Below are 24,460 nucleotides of genomic sequence, written 5' to 3'. Positions count from 1 at the left end.
CACAGCATTTGTTGGGGAGCATATCCATGTCTTTGCGGAATTAATCTGCGTACAGACAATGGACGCACAGCAGTGGCATGGTTTAACGCCCCACGACAGCCTATATTAACAGTCGATGAGGGACGATTGCATCATAAACGAACACACAGGTCCAGGAAGCTCTGAATGTGTGCGGGTTCATACACAAGTCAATCACAGGACCCGCGTTTTGTACTCGCATGCATCGCAACCTGATGTATTCATGTAAGGTGGGACACCTATGGGTGGAAAAGGCCCCTTCCTTTGGACATAGAGGGAGAGCTTTGGGCAGGAAATTCTCTTCAGGCAGAAAAAAACGGGAGGTTAAAATAAGAGCAATCCTTGTCAAGGCTTTGAGAGTAATTCAACTGACACTGATGAGAATCAATGATCCTTTGAATGCATTACTTGGCAGAAACAGGCCTTTTGTCCCTTAAACCCAGCCAGCGAAAAATGATGCCCTTCGAACAATGGGGGGAGAGGTGAAAATATAAAGAGTGAGAGACAGGGAGAGAGAGAGAGAGTGAGAGAGAGAGGTCCTCCCTCCATTCCCTTTCACTGAGCCAAATGGATTCCGAGCACTTATGCATTAATCAATCAATATCTCTCACTGTACATCAACGGCGCAACCAAGTTATGAATGACCTTTCCGACAAAAAAAGGACACTTTAATGTGCACAAGACTACATGTAGCTGAGTAACTTTGGCCCATTTTTTATCACGCATGATTACACCTGCACAAGGCACGGGGCCATTAATAGTGCACTAAATATGACGAGGTTAGTCATTATTCAATTAGCACAAAAGAAGAGGGCAAGGGGCAAATCTGCAAGAGTGATGGGGGATGTCATTCTTTGGACATCCATCTGTCATTCAGTGCTGCCCAGAACGAGCGCACTAACCCAGAATCTTATTTTGCTGCCACTCACTGAGACGATTTTCATATTATTTCAATAGCTTCATATCTTAAGTGTCACATTTTTTTTTGATTCCTGCTTACTCAGAGTAAAAAGCAGGGTGCTAAGTCACACCACATTTACATGTAGCATCTGTAAGAGGATCTCATATGCTTTAAGAGCACTTCTTTTGTAGCGATGTTCAAGAGCTAATTTAAAGATGGCTCCTATCTTCAGATAAAAGACGACTGGAGCAGCTGTCGCACTTGAGAGGAATCACTCGCAGAGCCGAGTCTGTTTATGATCAAGTACAATGTCACACTATCATTCGGCTGATCAGTCAGATACAGTTAGGACTCGAAATGACTTGGAGCTCGGCCATTAGGACAAACAAGGCGTCCTATGCCTTTCCTCTGTCAGACGGATCCCACTTGAAAGTGTTTGGGTTGAACTTTTTTTTATCTTAAAGAATAATAAAATCAGCAGTGAAGTGCTTTTAATTATCTGCTCATCAGTTATTACTAGTCATAGTCCTTCCCCCTCACGTTCTCTGGATGGGAGTCGAGCGGTTTTAGACTTCGGAAGCGAAATCTCTTGTGGCCGGGAACTCGCTCTGTATTGATGGTGAGAGCGGCACTTAACTCTTTGAGCAATCAAAACCCAATCATTTCTCATTAAAATCCTGAACGCCTGAAATCAGATAACATTTGGGGAGAGACTCGGGCTTCGTCCGAGAAATGGATTTCTCTGGGAAAAAAAAAAACTTTCCTGGAGGTGGGAAACGGCGAACAGACAAAGCCCGAAAGAATTTGCCTTTTTTTTTATGGGTCCGAATAAGAAAAAAGGGTGCATATATAGGATTTTGACATGGGGACTTCTGTTTCTCAGCCACCCTTTTTTTGGGGCTCTGTTGGGGCGTGGAGGTGAAGCACGGAGACAGAGTGGAACGGACAGGAGCTGACTGCACAGCGAAGCTGAGAAAGGAAGAGCCCAGGCCAGGAGCACAAATTAATGCTATTGTGAGTTTGCGCACAATAGGGCCTGCGAAGTGACTGCGGAAGACCCTTAAACAAAGGAGACATCGCTCTTTCCTCCCTTCCCAATTAGATTTTCTCACCCGTTTTACATTACAAAAAAGGGTCCATTTTTGCCTAATTCCTCCCTGCCACTGACACAGGCACCTCGGAAACTAAACCAGGAGCAGATTAGCGCCAGGCATGGCGTGATTGACACCGACCTGCACGCTCGTTTTGGACACCTATGCCACGGCTCCATCCCAACCATGAACCCTCCCTCCCTTTCTCTCCGTGAGCGTCTCCACCTCCTTTACAACTGTGTGTGATATTCGACAAATACATGCAAAAGACACATTTCAAAAAATGTCTCCTCACTTCATTTTGACTGTGGCCTGAGAAATGCTATGTACTATTAATATATTACACTCTGCTAATAATCGTTCGAGTCTCTAGGCTGTGCTCAGCGATAAACAGAGGTTCGCTGTATTATTCATCGTTTGTTGATGTGTCTGGTTTGTGCTGGTTTAAATGACTGACACCATGGGAATGGATTTGAAATTGAGGGACTAGTAGATGCGAAGCGAGCATGTGTGTGTGTGTGTACAGTATGTTTTCTTTAATAGGCACGGGTTGGCTTGTCATCTCTATGGCTGCTCCACAGCATTGGCTCATTAAGGACACAGAGCGGAGTGATTCTGGTAAGTTCATGCTAATTTCCGTCCCTGTCTGCTCAACCACCCTTCTGAGACACTATTAGTGCCTGTTTGAATATTCAGATAAGCAGGGACCAGAGACACACAAATTAAATCCCTTTATTCTGATTTAAGTCCTACATTGGGCTCCATCTGCACCCCCTACATATGGGCAACAGTAAAGAAGGAGGGCAAATATGGAGAGAGTGAGAGAAAACAAGGCCCTCAAGAGTGTTTCTGGCATGCTAACCGCTTGCATGAGAGTTACGAAACATATGAACATTATAAAACTTAATATCTAGCGATAAAAACTAAAACATTACAAACATTTCTAAAGAGCTGCAAAGTTTTAAGGCCGTATGAGCTGAAAGTTAGTCCTTCAGAATGAGAAGAACTCTAAGGAAGTCTTCAAAACAGGTGCGCAGAGTCATTGACCATAGAGAATGAGGGGAGAAAAGAGAGGACAGCTTTTAATAGCGGCACTTGCTCTAATGCAGTGCCACACGGCTCTAAAGTGGGGCCGGAATTGCGTGTCTTTCCCTCTTGAGTGTACGGCACAGCTGAATTGACTCGATACGCAGAGCACTCCTCCTGTGCGGTGACTGAGCAGTTAGCATGAAAATTGACCTTTGCTTGCTTTCTGAACTGTGGATTATTCATCTTTAATGCTTTCAATTGGTCAGGGTGGCTTGAGCTGGAACCTTCCGACTTATTTGCCTTCTTTCCTTCCCTTCTCTGTGTCTTTAAAACTCATTTCTAACCGAAAAAAAAAGCAAAAAAAAAAAAAAAGCACTCCAAGACCTTTGCGAATGACCATGCCAAGAATCTCAGCGCAATAAAAAAGGGCAAAAAAGCTTGTAAACTACAGCAAGGATTGGAAATCAACAGACAATGATTGCATATGCAGTAAGCGTTTAACAGGCAATGTGTAAAACAAAGAAAGAGGGAAATTCGGGCTCAGTAGTGCTATTGTTCCGCTGTCTTTACGTAGGGCTGGTAAAATACGGCTAAAATGAAGGTGCGATCGCTGCCAAATGGCCATAAATTGACACCAAGACTTGCAAAAATGGCTTTGATTCTTTTCACGAGAGCTCGGCCTTTGATGTGCCATGGCAGCTATCCTGACTTTCTTCGTACTTTATCCGACAAGACACAAAGTGCTAGAATAAATACACAACATTCGCTTCGCACTGAACGTCTTTGTCTAAAGATCATCAATCAGTGGGCTCAGACCCATCTGAACGGACTGCAGTGAGAATGTGTCTGCTAGCAGCTAATAAAACAGAAATGACAGAGACAGAGTCCAAGCAGACAAAGAGATAGTGTGAAAGCTTGAGACGTCATAAATCTGGCCCAGTCAAACTCCAGGAATGTCCCAGTTTGTCAAAAACAAATAGCAGCTTGTCTCCGACCATTGCTGGGCAAAGGAGCCCTCACATCTGGTCAAACAGACCTCGCGCTCTGTCAGGAATCTGGTCGAGTCCATTTCGGACAAACAAGGCCTTGAAGGGGCATCGTGTTGCCCCAGAAGGCCTCTGCAGCAGTATGCGGACTAATCAGAAGTCTTCATCAACAACGCTAACCACATGTTACAGTGTGGCTAATCGATAAGCCCTGCGACGGCCTACAGCGTGAGAATCGCTGTTCCTTGCCTGTGAAGTTTTGCCGGGCACATACAAGGAGCGAACATGATGGCATCTTCGTGTAGGAATCCTGCCTTCGCTCCCCTCAAAGACCCCTGTCAGAATACACTAATGTCACATTGATCAGCCGTCTTGCCTTCCCTAACATCCCTCCGTCCCCACTTCTGTCGCTCGCTCCTTCTCTCCTCTGGGCTGCGTGTGAATAATCAAGCGAGGGCTGAATCAATGGCTGCCGAGCGGCTCCACAGGTAAAGGTTAGCAGGGTGGAATATTGAATTATTCCTGCTTCTCTCATCAGTGCCATCTGCTTGGCTGCCTCTAATTGACAGGTCAGAGGGACAAGATGGCTCTCTTCAGTATCTATGTGTGTGTGAGAGCCCGATCTTCGGCACTCTAGCCGCAAAACAACAGACAGCATGTCTGCGATGAAATGTGCATCTTCCCTTTAGCGAGGGATTGTTTCATGTGCCAGTTGCCCTGAGAAGCCGCAGCCGGAGAGAGAGAGAGAGGGCATTCTGCTGTCAGAGCTGTGTATGTTGAAGACACAGGCAGCTCATCCACAGCCAAAGATCATAGCTTTTGATCTTTCGCTTCCTCTCTAGAGGGGACAAATCAGCTTATTAAAAAAAGACAAAAATCTAAAACTTTTCTAAAACCGTCTCTGATCAACAATGGGAAAACTCCATCTCTCAATCCCTCTGTGTTTTTTATAGCCTGTGGTCACACCAAACTGATGAAACTCTAACTGAGGGAAAAATCACCCGTTCTCACTGAAGTAGCAGCATGGCATCAAATGCCAAATCTGAGAGCAGCTAGAAACCCATTGGCTTCAGTCTCAAGTGTAACTGACATCCATAACTAAAAGAAAAATCTATATGAATGTACAGCCAGTCATTTCTTAACATCTGACATACAAAAGATCACTTCAGAATACTTGGAGAAGAGCTCCACATTTAGTTATCTCTACGTTTATCAGATTTTAATTATAATGTGTGTGTTTGTGGACATTTATACAGTCCATGCGTATCAATCACTGGTGGTGGTTGAGGAGAGACCCCCCCACATGATTGTAAAGCGCTTTGGGTGCACAGCAATACACAATAAAGCGCTATATAAATGCATCATTCATTCATTCATTCATTCAAAAGTATAAAATAGGATAAAATAAAATAAAATAAAATAAATAAAATATGTGACCCTGGACCACAAAAGCAGTCAAAAGGGTAAATTTTTTTAAATTGGGAAATAAGCGTGATCTGGAATCTGAGGTTGCAAAAAAATCTAAATATTGAGAAAATCAACATTTAAAGTTGTCTGAATTAAGTCCTTAGAAATGCATATTACTATTCAAAAATTACATTTTGATATATTTACGGTAGGAAATTGACAAAATATCTTCATGGAACATGATCTTTACTTAATATGCTAATGATTTTTGGCATAAAAGAAAAATAGATAATTTTGACCCATGCAATGTATTGTTGGCTATTGCTACAAATATACCTGTGCAACTTAAAACCGTTTTTGTGGTCCAGGGTCACATATAACATAGCATTTAATTTTGGAGGATTCTGAAAGTAGATATTGGATGCTTACCGCAGGTGATACTAATAATCTCAAAGTGGTCAACAATTTGTATTTAAAAAAAGAACATTATATATTGGTCTTTCACTTCTAAAGACCTTTTCAACTCTTTCCATGTCATCTGCTGTTTCTCCTCCAGCCGCACATTTCTGCATAGCCGCAGTCAGCTTGGACACATGACTGACAGTTCCTGTCCTCTGTGGTCTCAGTGCCCTGACTGACACAAGACGAGCGCGAGCCTTCAGCCTGCCACCCGAAACCCTCGCGCCCCGCTCGCGCTCCCCACCGCAGCCTCCAGGCCCCAGAATAGAACTCATTAGCACGTTTGGTAAGTACAAATGAGATGACTGCCTCCTGATGGACTGTCTATCTTTTGGATCAGCTTTCAGGGAGAGTGTCTCGTAATGACGGGTGAAGGGAATGAAAGAGGGGGAGAGAAACTAATATTATAATGCTCTCTGCGCACACTCCGGGCAGTGCACCTCACAACGGCCTGAAATGGAGGGCCCTGAAGTGGGCTTGATGACAGAGGAGGCCTCTTTCACCCACACGCAGGATCCCACTGTGGGTGTGTGAACACCCACATGCGTGTTAATTGGGTGTCTGTGAGCATGTGAGCCTGTATACAATACAAATCCGCTGCACTTGTACAATTTACACCCTCTTATCATCTCCAGATCAAAATGGAGTGAAGAAACAGGCTCCGTTTTGAACATGCATGCTCAACGTACACACATAAACTCACATGCATACTGCTTTGAAGCCCTCCATTGGACCCAAGCCCCTCTCACCTCCCTCTTAGGGCAGCCAGTGGTCAGAGCTATCTGGGCCCAGCCAGTAAAACGACAGAAGAAATCGCCACGCAATCCGCTTTGATTCACAGACAATCCCAGAATAGCAATACCGCTTCTTGGTCAATTTGCAGTAGCAGGATGAGCCAGGGAAGGAATTTATACAGCGGCTGTCTATAAACCAACCGGCAAAGAAAAGACTTCCTTGTGTGAGCTTGGCGCGGACATATGAGCCCTGCCCAACGTTGCGCTGAGTGGAAAATCCATAAAGCCATCACTTAGGCTCTTTAATAAAAGGGCCAGTTTCATTTTAATATTTTTCAAAATGAAAGGTAATGCATTTAAGAAATTCGTGGCACGCTCAGAGGACTAAAAACAATTTCCTCTGCTAGGCTGTGCCCTTCAGCTGCGGATTAGGGGACAGACGTCCGAGAGGAGCCGACCCGAGGCCCTCTGGGCCCTTGGTGGGGCCCTTGCCAATCGGATCCCTTCCCCTCATCTCTAGCAGCATCCTAGCAATACCAGACTTTATTAAAAGAAGCCTCAATGATGTTTGTTGCATGAGTTGCCCTGTCTTTGCTCAGATGTACCATGGCATGGATGAGGCGTGGGGGTCGTGGTTAGCGGCTATAATATCCTGTTTCTGGGAAGGTTTACTTTGCATTTTAACAAGCATGTAAAAAGAATAGGACATTCCAGGCCCGGCTGCTGTCTGGAGGGCTATACGGGGCCCCGGGTCCAGACACGAGCCTTGCCCTGGATAGCCCTAGCCAGCCTTCATAGCGCCTCTTCCCCTGCGGAATGCACATGCTTTATGTGCTTCATGCAGACATGTGGCCCCAGTCAATAAGAAACAGACACATACAAATGTGCACACACACATATCCACATCTCTCTTAGCACAGGGTGCCATTCCAGTCCAGTAAAAATAAAGGTAAGGCCTTTTTAACACCGTTCGACTCTCCTCTCGCTTGACATTTCCTGTCCGTCGTCCAAGGGCTTTAGTAAGTAAAGCAAAGAGCCCAGCAAACATCCAGCGTTTGCTTTAATAATGCATCAATCTGTGCATGCAATGTATTTTTGCATAGTAGCTGATACTATTCACGAGGCTGCTGGCAGATTGTAGTTGGAGGAGAGAGATGCAATTCTTGCTGGGATAGGGAGAAACTGGAAAAATTATACTCTTCCCCGTGTCCTGGTCTAGGCAGCAAAAATGCAAATCTAGTTTAGGGGCCAGTGACATACAAGTGTGTTAACAATTTAAAAAGGGAAAAAAAAATCATATTGTATACATTTTACATATTATATATTATATACATATAATACAAAATTATATACATTCAATTATAAATGTTGTTTTCGAAATATTAATTATTCATTTAAAAAAATATATATTTTTACAATTATTTCATAAGCAGTAAAGCTTTTTTTCTTCATTCTGATATCAGGACAGTTCCATTACCTTGACATTTTGACTTTATGCCTTCAAAAAAACTACATATATAAATGAATTTTATTCAAAAACTAAAAACACGCTCATCAGAGAAGAGGTGTGTTCAAGTCATTGTAAGTATGAATTTCATTCTTTATATAAAACTACAATAACAACAAAAATTCGTGTCATTGACCCTTGGATCGGTCAAAGTCTAGTTTAGATTCTCCAGTGCACTTCCCTCTCCCACTTGAGCACTGAGAGGAGAGGGAGGGTTGCAGCTGGCACGAGAAGCCAAGCAGGCCACTGTTCCCGTGTCTACAGACAGGGATTTCCTGCAGCACGTCATAGCTCAGCGATCACGGCACTGCCATCTGCGACTGAAAAAGATTTACATCAGCAGCTAATCCACAGCGCCAGTGCAATGTGTACACACTCCAAAACAGCTTTCTCTCCTCTCTCCTACAAACATACACAAATCTTCCAGGCTGGCTGTAAGCAATGCCACCCAAAGGCCTGTAGCGCCATCAAAAAGCCAACTAACCATCTTTCAATTCCACTTACCTCTTTTCTTACTCTCTCTCTCCCCTGTATCTGTCAGTCTGCAATGTTCAAAAAAACTTCAGTCCATTAAGTCTTCTGAAATGAGAGACCCCAATGTGTCATCCAGCTATATGCCCTGGTGAACATCACTCATAAAACCTGTCATCTGCTGCTGTAGTGTCTCTTCCCACACATCAAGCTCAGACACGCACACACACACACACACATTCGGGAAGCTGACTGTGTCAGTATAAGCATGTGTTAGTGTGTGTTGTCTTGGGCGCCTGAGCGTTATAATTTTGGGAGACCCTTCTTGCAGAGAGCTCTTTTGTATTGTGGCTAGCGAAAGGGTTAAGAACGACAAATGGACATCCAGTGAGAGAATGGCATGCTTGAGCAGCACATTTTCAACGCGGGGGCAGGAATTAAAACAATGCCTGCCTTTTATCCACGCACTGCTCTAATTGGATGGGAGACTCTGCCGCCTTGGCACTCAGTGGGCGAATCAGAGGGCAAACAAAATATGACACAGAAACCCAGACTACACCACCTGCACTCGTGCCCAGACTCCACCACCATACAGACTTGTGTGTATGTATTAATGTCATATCTGAATATCTTGTATTGTGTTCGTTATGGGTCTAATAATGCTTAGCTGGCATGTATTCACGGGGTGATTGGTTACTTTAATCAAGCCTGAACTTGGTTAGTTTTGAGAGAAAACAATATCATAACACCATATGGATCAGAACTGAAAACAATGCTAATCAATATTTCCACAATCAATTGTTTTCATCAACAGCATCTGCTATGGCACACTTTCTCTGAATTAGTGGTATGGATCTTTTTTAAAAATGATCCTCATTGATATTGTTAACAAATGACCAGAAAATGGAATGTGACAGTTCTACAGAGAGAGACGTGAAAGACCTCCCTCAGGGGTGGCTGTGTAGCCTTAATTTGGGAACTATTAAAGTGCTGTATCTGTTGGTTAATGTATATTACTGAGGGCTCTTAATTCGTAAACTTCCACACTAATTGTTCGGCAAAGAGTTTTGAGTTTTAGGTTGCAGCCCCACCTCCTAGTTCATGAGAACTATCTGCATACTACATTCTGAACTCATTGAACTCTAGACCAATTGCAAACTAGGGGCCAGATTTACTAACAGATTTACTTGTGCCAGAGCAAACCATCTTTTGGCACTAAAATAGAACTGTCAGGATATACTAAAGACACATTGAAAAATTAGCACCGAAAAAGCATAGACAGTTATTTTTTGCACCTGACCTTATTGAATATACATTTGTAGGAGTTTCCCTTTCCAGGCACAAAATTTATTGGAGGAGAGTAGTAAAATGAATGTTTGCGCTCGTCAAATTACTGGTATTTGCGCCATTATTTAACGCCCCAAAAAAACATGTCTTAAAGCAAGCGCTAATTTGCGCTGCTCTTGGTAGATTGCGCTGGTGATTATGGAAATGATCTGACTGCATCTGTGTTCTTTAATGCGCTCATTGTTAGTAAATCACACGCAGAATTTTCCCCTCCCATCAGCGCTTTTATGGAATTGCGCTCTAACGTTAATTTGCCCTGTTTAGTAAATCTGGCCCTAGATGTTTTAGTCTACATGCTTTGAGGTACAATTCATGCCCATAGCACAGGATTTCTTGCATGCTGAAGTTTAATACTTAGGAGTTAGGCGTTACGCAAAACTTCTCAGTCCACATTGTTGTTGCCCAGGGTCGTCGGAAACTCCGGGGTGAGAAAACTGGGGAGTAGGAAAGTCGAGCTCTGCTTGGGGAAGAAGCCCAGCACCTAACACCAACAGAGCTACACACCGCACAGCAGCAGCCAAGGGAATTGCTGCTTAGCTGACCCAGAAATCCAGGGCCAGCTTTGTTTTAACAAGCAGGGGAGCCTTCTACCACTTTAGCAACTGTGCCTCAACCACAAGAAAGAGCCCAGTGCCTCAGAAGAGCTAGCGGGGAGGAAATTAAATATTACACCATCAGGGAATGGTTTCAGTTGGATAAGGGGGGCAGGACATTAAGAAGTGTAAAGGTAGTCTGGGGGAGGGCGGGTTCATAAGCGCGGTGGACAGCGGTGAGGAATTAGCAATGTTTCTCGCTGATGAAGAAGTATGTTCATTATCAGAGTAATTCGAACAAGATGCCGAAGCAGGGAGTTGGAGAAGGCGAAGAAGGCCGACATTCTTTATTACACACCTCATTTCATTTAACTGACCCTTAAATATATATACTTATTTATACATACAAGAGTTGAAAAGAGTCCGTCAACTTTGGCCCCGCTATTTAAAGGGATGGGACTTGTTTTCAAGCTGAGCAGTGCACCACGGCTTGGCCGACAGGAGCTTGAGTTTGATCTTGCATCCGTAGGGCAATCAATCAGCTGTTCAACGCTCCGACTGCAGCCCGCTCCGTTTGGTAAACAGAGCGTCAAAGGCTATTAGGACAGCGGTTCCTCTCTGAAGACCCAGCCTCCCTAACAGAGCTCTCTCAGGCCCGATCCTGACGTCACTTAGCATGTATCAGCTATCAAAGGACAGGGATGCTGGGACCCCTCTCTCTCGCTCATTCTGTCTGCGTAGGAAACAATAGCTGATAGTAAGAGGCAGGCTGGTTCTCTTTTGAGCTGCTGGTCGATTTACACTCACCTTGTCCTTCATCAGCATTTCCCAGTCAGCACTGGGCTAGACCTCAGCCTTAATCACCTACATATTCTCTCCTGAAGGTACAGAAATTCAATAATATCTAGTCTAGAAAAAGCTAGTAATTAAATACATCAAAAAGCTTGCATGGCCACGCAATCAGCCATCATCAAAGAACGCAGCCATTTCTCACTACAAAGAACATCTCATCTGACTAATCCTGGAAGAGTTTGGAAAAGTTGCACCGCACGGCAGACATAATGTGTTGTTTGTGAGTTGTCGGCTCATTTGACGTCAAGGGGGTACGACTGGATTGCTGCAACTAGAAAAAAGATGTCAGAGCATTGCAAATGTGTGTGTGTGTGTGTGTGTGTGTGTGTGTGTGCGTGTGTAGTGACTGCATGCTGCTCTGCCCACACATCCCTACTGCAGGAGTCATTACCTAACCTCCAACCAGCCTCACAAACAAGGGAATCCATTAAAGCACATCAAAGGTTAGCCAAGAAAATATATAAATAAATGCTACATCAACCAAAAAAGAGAGAGAGCACGAGGTAGAGAGAGAAAACCAGACTTGTTTGTGAACTCTTTACCTCCACCTACCCAGAAACACACTCTAAATCTCCCGCACCCCCACCCTTTTAACCTAAGTGGGCCTTCCTATTGCCTTTGCATGTTCACTTGTCCACTGTACTATAGTCATTAACATATTTGGAGTGCAGCGAGCAGAAAGCTTAATTGTCCTTAATTGCTCGGCTAAATATGTTCTCTAATGATTCTCCTCAGATCTGTGACTGCCTTTTGCGCAATTTCCCGGCCGCTGGCTTCATTATCCCTGCCTCCTCGGAACAAAGCGTCTTTAGAGGCCAACTCCCCCCGCCGTCTTTTTCTCTCTCTCTCTCTCTCTCCCCCCAACGACATAACACTAAGAGCCGGTCGGGCCGCCTGGCTAACGGGAGGGAGGGGAGCAAAACACAATGGAAGTCTTTTGACAGGGCACAAGAGTCAAAATGATTAAAAAAACAAATCCATGCTGAAACAGTGTGTTAATTGACTGCGGCTCTGTCGTCTTAATGGTGAACTAACGTATGGCCTGACTAAGGCCTCGGCCCCCGCCTTTTGTTTTTGGCGCCCCCTCCCCTCGCCGATCAGAGCTTAATGGCATCTATGATTGTTTGTTTAATGGCAGAACAGCACAGGGACTGTACTCGTATTAATGAATGTGCTGTGCCAGATCGCCATTGTCCTTAGGATATCCTCTCGCCTTATCAGTCATCAGCGGAGCACAGAGCCACGGCAGTGATGTCATAGGCATAGCCGAGGGACTGAAGATGTGCTGTGCTCTTTCACTTAGAAACATCTCACTAACTCCTGTGCCCCTGATGCTGCATGACCAGGTCTGAAGAACCAGGTGATGATGAGAATCTGCTCTATTGGTAACCGGATCTGAAACCGCACTACAATGAACATTGTAGTCTATTTACAATGCAATGTCTATCAATTATCAAGTCTGAATTATGAATGGAGTGGGAATTTTCCACTCTCAGTTTCAAAAGAGGGGGACGTCATGAAGATCAGATGAGCGTACAAACTCGTATTCTTTAACTTCTTACCCGTGTCGGCAGAAGGACATTTGCGAATGGTGAAGATGGCGCTCAACTCCTCCTCTTCCTCGGGCAATCCCTTCTGCAGGCGCTGCAGCTTCCGCAGGCTTTCGCTGCGCTGGTGCTTCATGGAACGGACGTGTTGGATGAGGTTCAACTTGGCCTTGGTGGAGTAGTTACACAGGACACAGTGGTAGTAGCACGACTCGCCCTCCACAGCGTTCTCGTGCTGCTGCAAATGCTGTAGTGAGAGAATGAACAAGAGAGTTAACATGGGATTCTTAATGAACGGGATACCTAATGCCATTTACAAATGAATAAATCAATTACCAATCAGGACTCTGTTGTCTAACACAAAGTCAACGTCATTCATCAACAGTAAGGTCTCTGGACCTTAGCGTAAGCGTGTTTCTCTGTGTGCTAACAAGACAGAGGAGGGACATTGGCGTCCCCGGGGCTGGTGAGGTAGACGAGAGGAGCATGTCAGCATCTACAGGAAGAGCTTGAGCAGGGACACACAGAGGAAAGTGCATTGATCCCTTTCACTCAAGAGAAGTCTTTCGTCTCTGAAAAGGAAACTCCAAACATCTGCCTGTTTCACGCATGGGATGCTAAATATTGATCACCAGTGAGTCAAATCCTGCTTCTTTGAGAGCGAGGCAAAGCGAGAGAGATGGGGCGGTGGTGGGGAGCTCTGACCATATCCAGAAGAGGGTATAGAGATCCTTGTGGGGACCAGAGATATGTGCTATGATCCACAAACTCAAAACAAGCCAACCACACCGCACACCCAACAGTAACACAACAATCCCAAGCTGCTCATTGAGCACACCACACCTAATCAATTAGACAAGACCAACACAATACGGGCATTGCAGGCCTATAGATCTGACTGCTAGTCCCTAGTTATCACCTGTGTATGTATGCTGAAAGCACTTACTAATACATCTTGGCTAACCTTGATTCATGTCTTCTTTCGAGTCATGATTGTTTTATAAGCTGCACGAAAGCAACTTTTGTGAAATCAATGGCAATTTTTCCCTTATTCATTCTTCATGGCCATCATCTCTTTGGTGAATTATGTTTGTGTACGTAGAGTGACAGATTTATAGCGAGACAATACGCACACCTACTGTCCACACTCAATGTAAAACAAGGGAAACAAATAACCTTCCTGTGTTCAAGAACGGCACGGTGCATATATGAAATTATATGACAAAGGTGCATGAAGGTCATTGGTAACTTTAATACTCAAAACACATAAGATGATTGGAGCCATGGGCAGCAGATAGCATTTGAGCTGTGGTGCTTTAAGGAAAAAAAAAAAAAAAAACACCTCGTAACATTTCCAATCACTTCTGTTCATCATTTCCTGTCCTCTCTCCACTGTAAGACCATATATAAAAAGAGCAACTATGATGATGTGATTATATATCTGCATCTTTCCTAGGCATTGTTTACCTTTCCTCTGTTACGTGAGTCACGAAAAAGCAACTAAATTGCACCATGAAGGAGATGATGCAAATCTGTAAAAATATATCTCTGCTTTTTTTGCCTGGCAAAACATGTATTTTCTCTCTTCTGGAGAAGCTCTTAATCTCCTGCACAGACCACCCCCAAACCCTGACAAAGGTCGGGGAAAACAAATTGATTCATTAAGACGCGGCTGAGTTGGCTTTGCCCTGCAGCGCAGAGATGAGATGCGTTTCCATCGGCTTCGGATGCACAAAGCCAGAGTAACATTAGATTTTTAACCCAATTAAGGCCACATCAGGTGTTGACAACAGTGAGAGAGGAAAAAAATATTATGTTCCCTGAAATGTTCTCCTTCTCTGGTAATATTTAATTTTCGGGTAACATTGCTATAAGGGATTTTTTTTCAAGGCAATTGTGGTGCTGGTATCATATGTCACCCTGGTATACCTAAGATGTGCATTAGGGCCACTGACTTCCAGGAATGGGTTTTTGCTTTTTGCGTGTGCCCCTCAGCTCCATGTAATGGAGTTATTAGGTGATCGTAAAAGGCTCTGTCTTTCTCCTCACGCTCTCTCTTGCTCTCCTTCTCTCCCTTTCCTGTTTGAAGTGGGGGTATGATGTCATTGAGTAGGTGCTGCTGGATGTTTTGGGCTTTGCTTGAACTGTGCTTCTCTAGCTCACCCTCCCTAACACATATGCAGCGTATCAGAGCTCAGGTACACTGATCTGTCACAGATTTGCTTGCATAAAACACCAAATCAATCCGTTGCGTGCTTTGAGATGGCACAGTTTCTTCTTTCTTCACAAGAGAGGAGGAGAATATATGAACTGAAATGTACGTCTATACTTTAGCCGTCTTTGTGGAAATAAGTGCAGCGAAAAAGACGACACCTGAACTAAACTTCAAAGATCTTTTAAAAAAAAAAAAATGCGGGGAGTTTTACAGCACCCATAAAAAGGGCATGATTTACACGGGTGAACCTTAGCTGGCTCAGCCCAGAGAACAGCAATATATCACTTCTTTAACCAAAACTGAAGCCAGTCTACCACACAACTGATGCTAAATATGTTAGCCATATGCTACACTGTTACAATTTTGGTACAATTACTATACCATGGTGCTTCAAATAATAACATGGTTTTACCAACATGGCATTGCAATGATAGTTTATGTAAGGGATATTAGAAGGTTCAAGGCTCCCCTACACACAATAAGAGATAATATTCATTTACATTCATAATTTCCATGTAGCGAGACATATATACATATATTGCTCTCCAGGTCTGACACCAGAGGGCCAAACAGACCCGTCCGAGGACCTACGTCTCTTTTTTACAAACACACAGATATTTTCACATGATTCCATCTGAAACATCCACACGAGGGACCCCTGAGATGCTCTCTACACCTAATCTCCCACCCAACACACACACACTCACCCCTGGGTCTGAACGTGAAACACAATAACGCATGAGAGAGTGCTTGTGTGCGGCGTGTCTGTTTCCTATGATCCTGAGATGAAGCTCCATGCTGATAAATCACCTCCAACTGAAGTGCAGGAATTCAGCGGCTTAATGAAAAAGTCATGTTCACCGAGCAGGGAGGGGCTGGTCAGGGTGCTGTTGAGAAGTCTCCCCTCCGCAGGGGCCCCAGAACAGCCGCATACAGGCCCCTGGAGCCAGAGAAGGCCACAGAGTCAGCATGGCTTACATTACTACTCAAAATTCATTTAATTGGCTGGAAGTTAATGGCAGACTTACAGGAGAGCACATGAGCTGTGGGGAAGTGCAGTGGAGCGAAACCTGAGTGGGCTGGAGGGAGTAAGTGTGTGTGTGTGTGTGTGTGTGTGTGTGTGTGTGAGAGAGAGAGACAGAGAGTGCACGTGTGCGCAGCAAGTGCGGCCCATCTTTACCGGACAGGAGTTTTGATTACTCTCTCTCACACACATATGCACATAACGACCTGTGTGGAGGATGAATCAGTCCCCTGTACTCGTGTAGGTGAGGAAAAGCAAGGGCGACCCACCTTATCCACCCCATCGCAACTCAACACTGCGTCTCTGCCTGCTTCGCTCCCATCACGCAGAGCTATCACTTTCAACACCTACCTGCTCCTGTGCATGGATCTACAGAAGCATCCACTTATGTGGGCTGAAAAAACACACACCTTTCACACCCATCACCACTTTAACTGCCAGAGAGCCGAATACAGGGCAGGCACTCAGCATACCTCCACAAATGCCCAGGCCCACAGCGGAATCGTGGTAAAGCGGCGGCTCTAAGTTCCACAACATACTCTACACAAGTACATGCACACAAATGCAAGCTATTCATACGCAGGTCCGTGTTGGATTTTCAATGTTACTGCAAGAGCTGCTATACTAGGTATTAGAGCAAACTGTCTTCTACAGTAGGTGTTAATTTTTACACACAAATTTGTTTTATGATGAAAAAAAATTAAATTTATTCAATATTTCATCATGTTACATTTATTCATTTTAGCCAGACCTACTATCAAACGAAAATGACATCTAATTTTAGTCAACAAAAACTCAATTTTATCAATGCTTTTTTTTTTTTTAAATAAAATGGTTTAATAATCATGATACACTTAAGAAAATTACTCTGTTATCACTAATGTAAAAAACGAACATTTTCATCAGTCAGTTCAGAATAGTCAGTTCTTTTTCAATTTGAATTTGAATGCATGCAATTTATCTGATGTTAAACTATCACCATGCCACATAATTGTCACTACCTATTTGAGTTACAACAACCTACAGTATATGAAGAGTTAAGATGCAAAAGCCTCTGAAATTTTCTTCTAAAAATTAGCATTTTTATCAGGCTTCATATGTTTATGTTAAGTTATTTCACTTAAATGGCAATAAAAAGAACCTATTCATTACCATGAAAGTGAAATTACTAAACCTACCACATAGGAACCTGATAAAAATGCTCATTTTAGAAGAAAATTTAAAAAGGCACTTAGAGGCTTTTACATCTGAACCCTTCATATAGACTTTTTAAGGTAACTCTATTGTTCGTTCGAGTACTGAGGTTTGTTACGAGTTATGTATGTGCAACTGGACCGCACACATACACTGGCCAAGCATTCATGTATGCATTTGTGTAGAGTATTTTTTTTTTCTGGCCTAAAGCCATACACAAATGTGCATGTGGTGCGTGTACAGCCACACACACATTCAAGACCCCCTTTTGATCCAGCCCCTATTTCTACTATTAAATTTGGCAGTGCTCTTAATACAAAATTAATGCATTAAAACAGATGACTATCCAGTGGCTAAATAGCTATCAATTTCTCCCAGAGCTGACGAATTCCCACTGTGAGTGAGCCAGAGAGTGTCTGAATGTGTATTGCTTTGTAATTATCCCAATGATTCTCGGCACTTAGTGGCGAGGCCTGGTGATTTCCACTCATACTCGCTCACACACATACATACATCTGCTTTTCATGGTGTATCATGGTGGGGACTTTCCATTCACTTCTACTATTTTAATACTGTGCTAATTTATTTTTTAGACCAAATTTTGCTTTTTTATTATGCATGTTTATTAAGCCATTTTCCTGATAGGGAAGCGGGGGATTTTTAGAGTTTACTGTCCTTATGGAACCATTTAGTCCCCACATAGGTAAAACCTGACACACACATGCATACTGTCTGATACCGATGCCAGAGACAGGAGCATTACAGAAACTGGACTAAACCACAAATCTAAGCCAAAATGTTTAACAGACAACTGGCCACACACTTTATGCCAAGTTATATATCCATTGATATCATGATGCTATGGGGTCACACCAGTGCCTTAAGGGCAGCAAACTAAACTGGATTCAGCCATATGTCATCCTGATGGATACAGTCAAGTGCGTTGACACCTTTGTAACCGGCCTAATGATATCACTGGTTAAATAATAGCCAATGAGATCACTGCTCTGCATCCTGAGAAGAGACAAAGGGATTTGCCTAATGGGCAGAAAAACCCAAGCAGAGATGAGACGGGAAGCTGCACCCTTTCTCATATCTCACCCTCTGAGTATGTGTGTGTGTGTGTGTGTTTGAGTGGGTTTACTTAGCTCTACAAAACTAAACTGATCTGTCCCAAAAAAGTTGGCAAAATCGAATATATGTATGATATTTCAAGAAAGTTAGTAGTACAAATCAGGTAGCGTTTTAACAGCAGTGAATGAGTTTGTCCTTTGATTTACCTTCTTCACTTCTCTAATTCTCTTTTTCTTTACCCCGTTTCCCACTTTGCAACAGTAGTGGAAGGAGTAGCAGAACCGCGACCACAGAAGCTGCGCTGGATGCCAAGTTCAGCGGCTGGTTCAAATTAGCCACTGCGAGCGGCGACATGCCCAGACGCTGTGCTGTGGCTGGAGAGACGGCACGTACCCACCCCTTAACTGCATACCTACCACTTCCTGCACCTCTCTCATTCTCTGCTGTGTATTCAGGATCGCTTTGCTCTGTACTCCTGGAATAGCCATTCTCCCACTTCCCAGAGGAATGTTTTATTGCTCAGATGTTGCTCTTTCATAGCTCAGGAGTTAATGGAGTTCTGTTTAATGTTTTATGCAAGAATCAACTTTGTTTCTGATGTTTCTCTTAAAAAGGAGAAACAGACCCAGTCACAAATGAGGGAACAGTTGACAATATGAGAGTATAGGTCTATAATGAAATAAAATTAATTCATGTAGATATCAAACTTCAGATAATTTGGAAGAATTTGATTAGAAATTGAGATCTTTGATGGTTTTAATTGGGATCGCACTGAAATCTCTGGCTCTTAAATGAAAGACTTTGCTATCTTGGCCAATCTGAGCACAATTTGTGACATTGTTCTCACACTGACTGAGGAGAGAAGTCAATCTCCATTTAATCTCTGTCTAGGAGATACAATTGAGACATTAAAGCAATCTTGTTTGTGATTTATCTGTCCAAAACTTTACCAAGTTATTACAAGTCACGTTCCAGATGTGATACAGTGATTTAAAAGAGTTCGGTAAAAATTTGTGATTCAGGTCCCTGTCATAGATTAGACCGGTTTGGATGGATTACTGTAAATGTGCATTGAGAAAGAACAAGGGTGAAAAACAGAGAAATGGGGGCCTTAAAAACAATCCTCTCCAGCAGCTTATACCACCCCAGTGCACTTTAACAGTAAATAAAGCAATAATTATTGAATTCCTTTGGAATAAATAAGCAGCTAGAAAGTAAACAATAGGAACATAATTGTAGAAAGAAGGCAATCAATGCCTGCAGTCATTTAGCTTGTGTTGATTATGCGTACGCTCGTTTGTGTATGTTTCTTTGTGTCTTTGAGTAAAAAGCAATAGCGGTTAGAGGGAGGGTGTAGTGACAAGCAGTTAAATAATACACCGGCGCAAAACAAGCATAGGGTAATCCTTCCTCCAGTAATGCCCCTGCATTTCCAAACAATGGTTCTCAATCAGCTGATCAATGTGTCCACATAATTCATTGGGTGAATCGGTCTGGGTGAGAAAGGAAGAGAGAGCAAGGGAACTCTATAGAAGGGATTGTGGCGGTGGAGATATCAATGCCCTCCAAGGCCTTTAGGAATAAGAGCGAGAACATACACATAATGGAGTATTTTAAGTCAAAACCAACGCATTTTACTTGTACAATGAGCTGAGCCACATTTTACAGTAAGTGACTCAGAGATCAAGCAGGAAATTAAGTTTAATCCAGGGTTGGGCAAAAGAAAAAGAGTTGCAAAACTATATTAATCGCTAGACGTCACCTTCCACCATGAAGAGCTAATTAACAGCTTAGCCTCCCGTTGTTTTTATGAATGCAAGCCCTGTAGCGCCAAGCCGCATCCAGCCCCGTAGTACAATAACTCTGCCTGCAGGAGGCGACAGCTGTGTGGAGCTCTAGGGGCAACACGCACAGCTGTTCCAACTGTCCCTAGACATCTGCGGCCGCCTGGTGCCATCTGGAAATTTAGGAGGGCAGTTTAGGACCTGTACGGATCCTCCTACCCCCGCAACCTCCAGCACACTTCCCATAACTAACCCTCCATTTTGGTAAGAGACGGTATTGCTAATTATTAGGACGGGACAGTGAAAGAATTCTGTGCATGTCTCGGGGCATGCAGACAGGAGACAGACACGATCAATCGAGAGACATTCAGAGGTACTTAGACCGTTCAATGATGTCTTATTTGTTATATTAGCTGAAAACACATGACTGGTTCTGGTGATCTAGCAAGAATAGAATTTGTGAGAACGTAGCCTACCTGCAAAAGGAATCGCTGTCTCTCTTTCACCAAGACAAATACAAAAACACTGCTAGAGATACAGAATGAGTCATCTTGTATTTCTGAGTATAATAAGGGTAACTTAACATTGTAGCCACTGTTATAAAAAGACAGTGAATAATAAAAAGACTTAACTGAAAATGAGTGGTGGCACAAGTTTGTTAGAAGCGGCTGGTCTACATATGGGTGTAAAATGGGTGTACAAGTCAAAAAGGAACTGAATTACTGCATTTTTGTTTATGGCATAACACAAAATTAGTGAAAACAACAAACATTAAGCTCTTCGTCCGCATACTTCCAGAACATGTCTAATGCTTCACAGAAGTCGGGGCAAAACTAAAGTATAGAAGGATCCTGAATGATGAGTTAATTATAGTCAAGCCCTTACCAATAACCTACAAGTTATCAAATACCCAAGCCAAGTAAACAATCCCTTATACTAAAAAAGCCATAGACGTGATGAAAAGGACACTCCACAGTATTAACTCCTCAGGTTTGTATTATCTAGCTTTCACCTCCAGCGTTCCTTGTTAGTCTCCTTGAATATTTCATCACCACATAATTGCTTGATGCTTCAGGCTAGGTTATGAGGCGGTAAGAATGCTCCCCTCTTCCTTGTTCTCTTTTCTAAAATTCACAAAGGGCAGTCTGGAGTCGGCAACATGGTGTGTTTGAACTGGTCTCCGATGAGGAAATGTTTGAGTTGCCAGGCTCTGCCCCCCTCTCATCTACCCGGCTTCACCTTCACCCACAGGACTGGTGTAATGAGAGGGCCTGATCGTGGCCCTGTGCCAGAGTAAATATTTAAGCTCAGCTTAAAGGGCCTGGCTTTTATTAGCTGCGTTGGGCCTACAATGGCGCAACAGGCCCTAAGAGTTCTCACCTTCTTAACATGCAAATGAATGAGCGGGGGCGGGCTGGGGGTAGTTACTTTTGGAAGCTTATTTGCATAGCACATACGCATTCTGAGTGTCTGAGGGCAATGTAGTGGTAACACAAACTTTGAGCACCTATCCATTTCTAGTGGCTCTCTCTGTTTCTAAAGATACGCTTTGTTTGCCTTAACTCAATTGCTTTGACTTCTACTAAGTGCATAAAGAGCTTTAAACTCCCAATAGCCTAGGATAGGGAGCTGTTTTGTACTTGTCATTTTATCGGAGCAAATTAACTTGTTAATTAGTGTCATTAACCTAGACATACAGTGCCTGAATACTGTGAGAAACAAAACATATGGTGTGCAATCTGCTGTTCATAAAGCACAGTTCTAGCTTAGACTACACTGAATAAAAACTACATTAATACTTAATATTTTATCCTATTTTTTTTATTAATGTTTCAGTTTTAGTCCTATTTTGAATACACAACATGCTATGCAGGTTTATACAATTATTCAATGTCTATACTATCAGGATGTGTAGCATCTCAATAAATAAATAAATAAATTAAAATATTACTCCCCTGAAGCAGTGAATGTTTTGCCCTTCAGCAAGACATGAATTTGAAACAAGCACTTTTTAAACCCTGGCCTCTAGCCTATGCCCAGAGGAGCCTGAGCGCTTGTGTTGAAAAGTGGAGCTCTTTGGGAGAGGCTCACCTGTCCATCCCATAATCTCGCTCTTCTTTCTTTAAGCAGAATACACATGGGTGATGAAAACATAGAGCACTTTATGGGACCAGTCACCAGCGCCGACTCATTAGCTTGCAAAAGAAAGAAGAAATACAACTTCACTTTCCATAAAAAAGAAACAAAGTGCTCATTGATCAGAGTGATCAATAGAGGATCGATAACCTAAGCCCTCATCATTCCAAGTCCAGCATAATTACAGCTGAGATATGGTCGTTATCACTAAAATCAAAAAAGGAGCAGGTCTAATTGGAGGCAGTTCCGTTGCTTTAGTGTCGCTGTGCAGATACTGTACAGGGCCCTCTGAAGGACCTCTGCATGCGAATCCCAAAATAACTTGCTCACGCCATCAGTCCCCGTGTCATCGTAGAGGTTGCGCCGATGGCTGCCCATTTGGAGGCATTTAATTTCGAGCGCTGCTACTGTGTCAGCACAGCAAAGCTTTGTATCGCTCTTAATGTAAATTGAACGTTAGTTACAGGATCGCACTAAGCCACCAACGTGACTCCTTTAATGTATTAAATGTTGTGGAAGAGTGCCCTCCTTATGAGATTTGCAGCCAGTTTAGGTACCAGCAAAAATAAGAAGCTGTTACTCACTGAAGAGCAGAGGCCCTTAAAATATGGCACAGTGGCATTAGCTGGCACCAGATCCAACCCTGTTTTGAATCTGGATTCACTGAGCATGCAAACAGCGTCGCAGGTGCATGGTGACACTGTGTTAACAGGTAGAGACCGCTAGAAAGTGCATAACTAGGCCTGAGCACGGCGCTAACAGAGAGGCCCTCACTCCTCCTCCGGCTCGAGTTTCTGTGTCACTTCACTTTGCACTGCATGTGCGACGAGCGGCTGGAGGCATAAGAGCACTTGGCAATGGCGCTACGAGAGAAGTGTATACAGTTTCTAAACTGGCTCCGTGTCTCTCGCCTTCATTCTCCCTCCCCTGCATTCTCCACCAAAGCGCCGGGAGCGCCATGCTTGTAAAAGTAACCACAGCTCTTTAAGAGGCTCATGTATTTACAAACGGAGGTATGTCGAAATCAAAGGCATTACCACATGACATAACACATCAAGCAGCCAGCGGATAGAGAATTTATAGGGCGGATTCGAACATGGGTGGTGCGCCCAGGAACTATGCCATTGTTTGATCATGCACAGCCACAAGCAAGTACAACTCACTCACCTATGACAGGTTCCGAGTTCACTGGTTCATTGGTGCCAACCCCCACCTTTCGCTGCCTTGCTCTCAGTCAGGTGGTTACAGGTGCAGAGCGCTATTATTTTCTACTTCCTGTTGTTCCACCACTTGCTGATTTCTCCTCGCATGTTGCTTTTTGAAAGTAAGGCTCTGTCTGGTTATGTAAGTCTAGTACATGAGCTGTTCTCACTCCTCATCCTGCACCTCTTGTGAAGTACAGCAGTTGAATCTGTTGTGCTCTGTCCTGGTTGGATCTAAAGAATCATTCTCTCTCTCTCTCTTTTTCTCCCTCCCCCTCTTTCCCTCTGTTGCTGTTCTGCCTAATCTCACCTCAGTTTTTATTTCGCCCGCCTTCATCTGCAGAGGACTAAAAATACATGATAAATGGTACATGATATTTTAAAGTCTTATCTCTTATCTGTTCTTACAAGGGAATAATAGGGTAGTTAATCCTGAAGATCTCCCTCAAATTGATTAATCAGCACATACGGACAATCAAATAAATGATTAATATTCCCCAGACCTGCGGTCGGACAGTTACCCCCCAAAGCATCAGTAATAATTCAGTAACCCTTCCCAGACCAAAGCTGCGTCTGCCTGCTCAGCGGCAGCTCTCTGATGCGGTGGGAGATCTTTGAAGTTGGTGCATAACAAACTCTCAGTGCTCTACGCGTGGCTCTACCTGTAGAGTAGAGCACAACTGCTGGCCAAGCCAGAAATACACTGCAGTTTGGTGCTAATGGAGCTGAATGCAGACAAAACGTAGCTGCACATCCTCTAATGTGTACACCACGACGCCCGACAGATGTTCGGCAATTTCTATTAAGCTTTTTGAGACAGCAGGTTTTTAGAAACCAGTTTGTCGAGACTGAGGCTAATTTGTCAAAATGATGTTGTGGTGAAAGCAAACGGTGAACAGTACTGTTACAGTTCACGAGACAGTCCCTCAGCCCTGGACAGAAGCAACTT

The 24,460-nt window shown here is 43.5% G+C and overlaps 1 protein-coding gene across 1 annotated transcript in view; it reads right to left on the bottom strand.

The window, feature by feature from the left end:
* Positions 1 to 24,460, bottom strand: part of zfhx3b (zinc finger homeobox 3b) — a 244,284-nt gene that overhangs the window by 53,321 nt on the left and 166,503 nt on the right. Inside the window, 1 exon segment of the mRNA XM_058780649.1 lies at positions 12,898 to 13,129. Within this exon segment, the coding sequence (XP_058636632.1) occupies positions 12,898 to 13,129 (232 nt within the window).

The sequence above is a fragment of the Onychostoma macrolepis genome, chromosome 07, assembly GCF_012432095.1.
Source record: "Onychostoma macrolepis isolate SWU-2019 chromosome 07, ASM1243209v1, whole genome shotgun sequence".
Taxonomy (NCBI): domain Eukaryota; kingdom Metazoa; phylum Chordata; class Actinopteri; order Cypriniformes; family Cyprinidae; genus Onychostoma; species Onychostoma macrolepis.
Note: the sequence above shows the minus strand (reverse complement) of the source record. Positions and strands in the feature narration are given on the sequence as shown.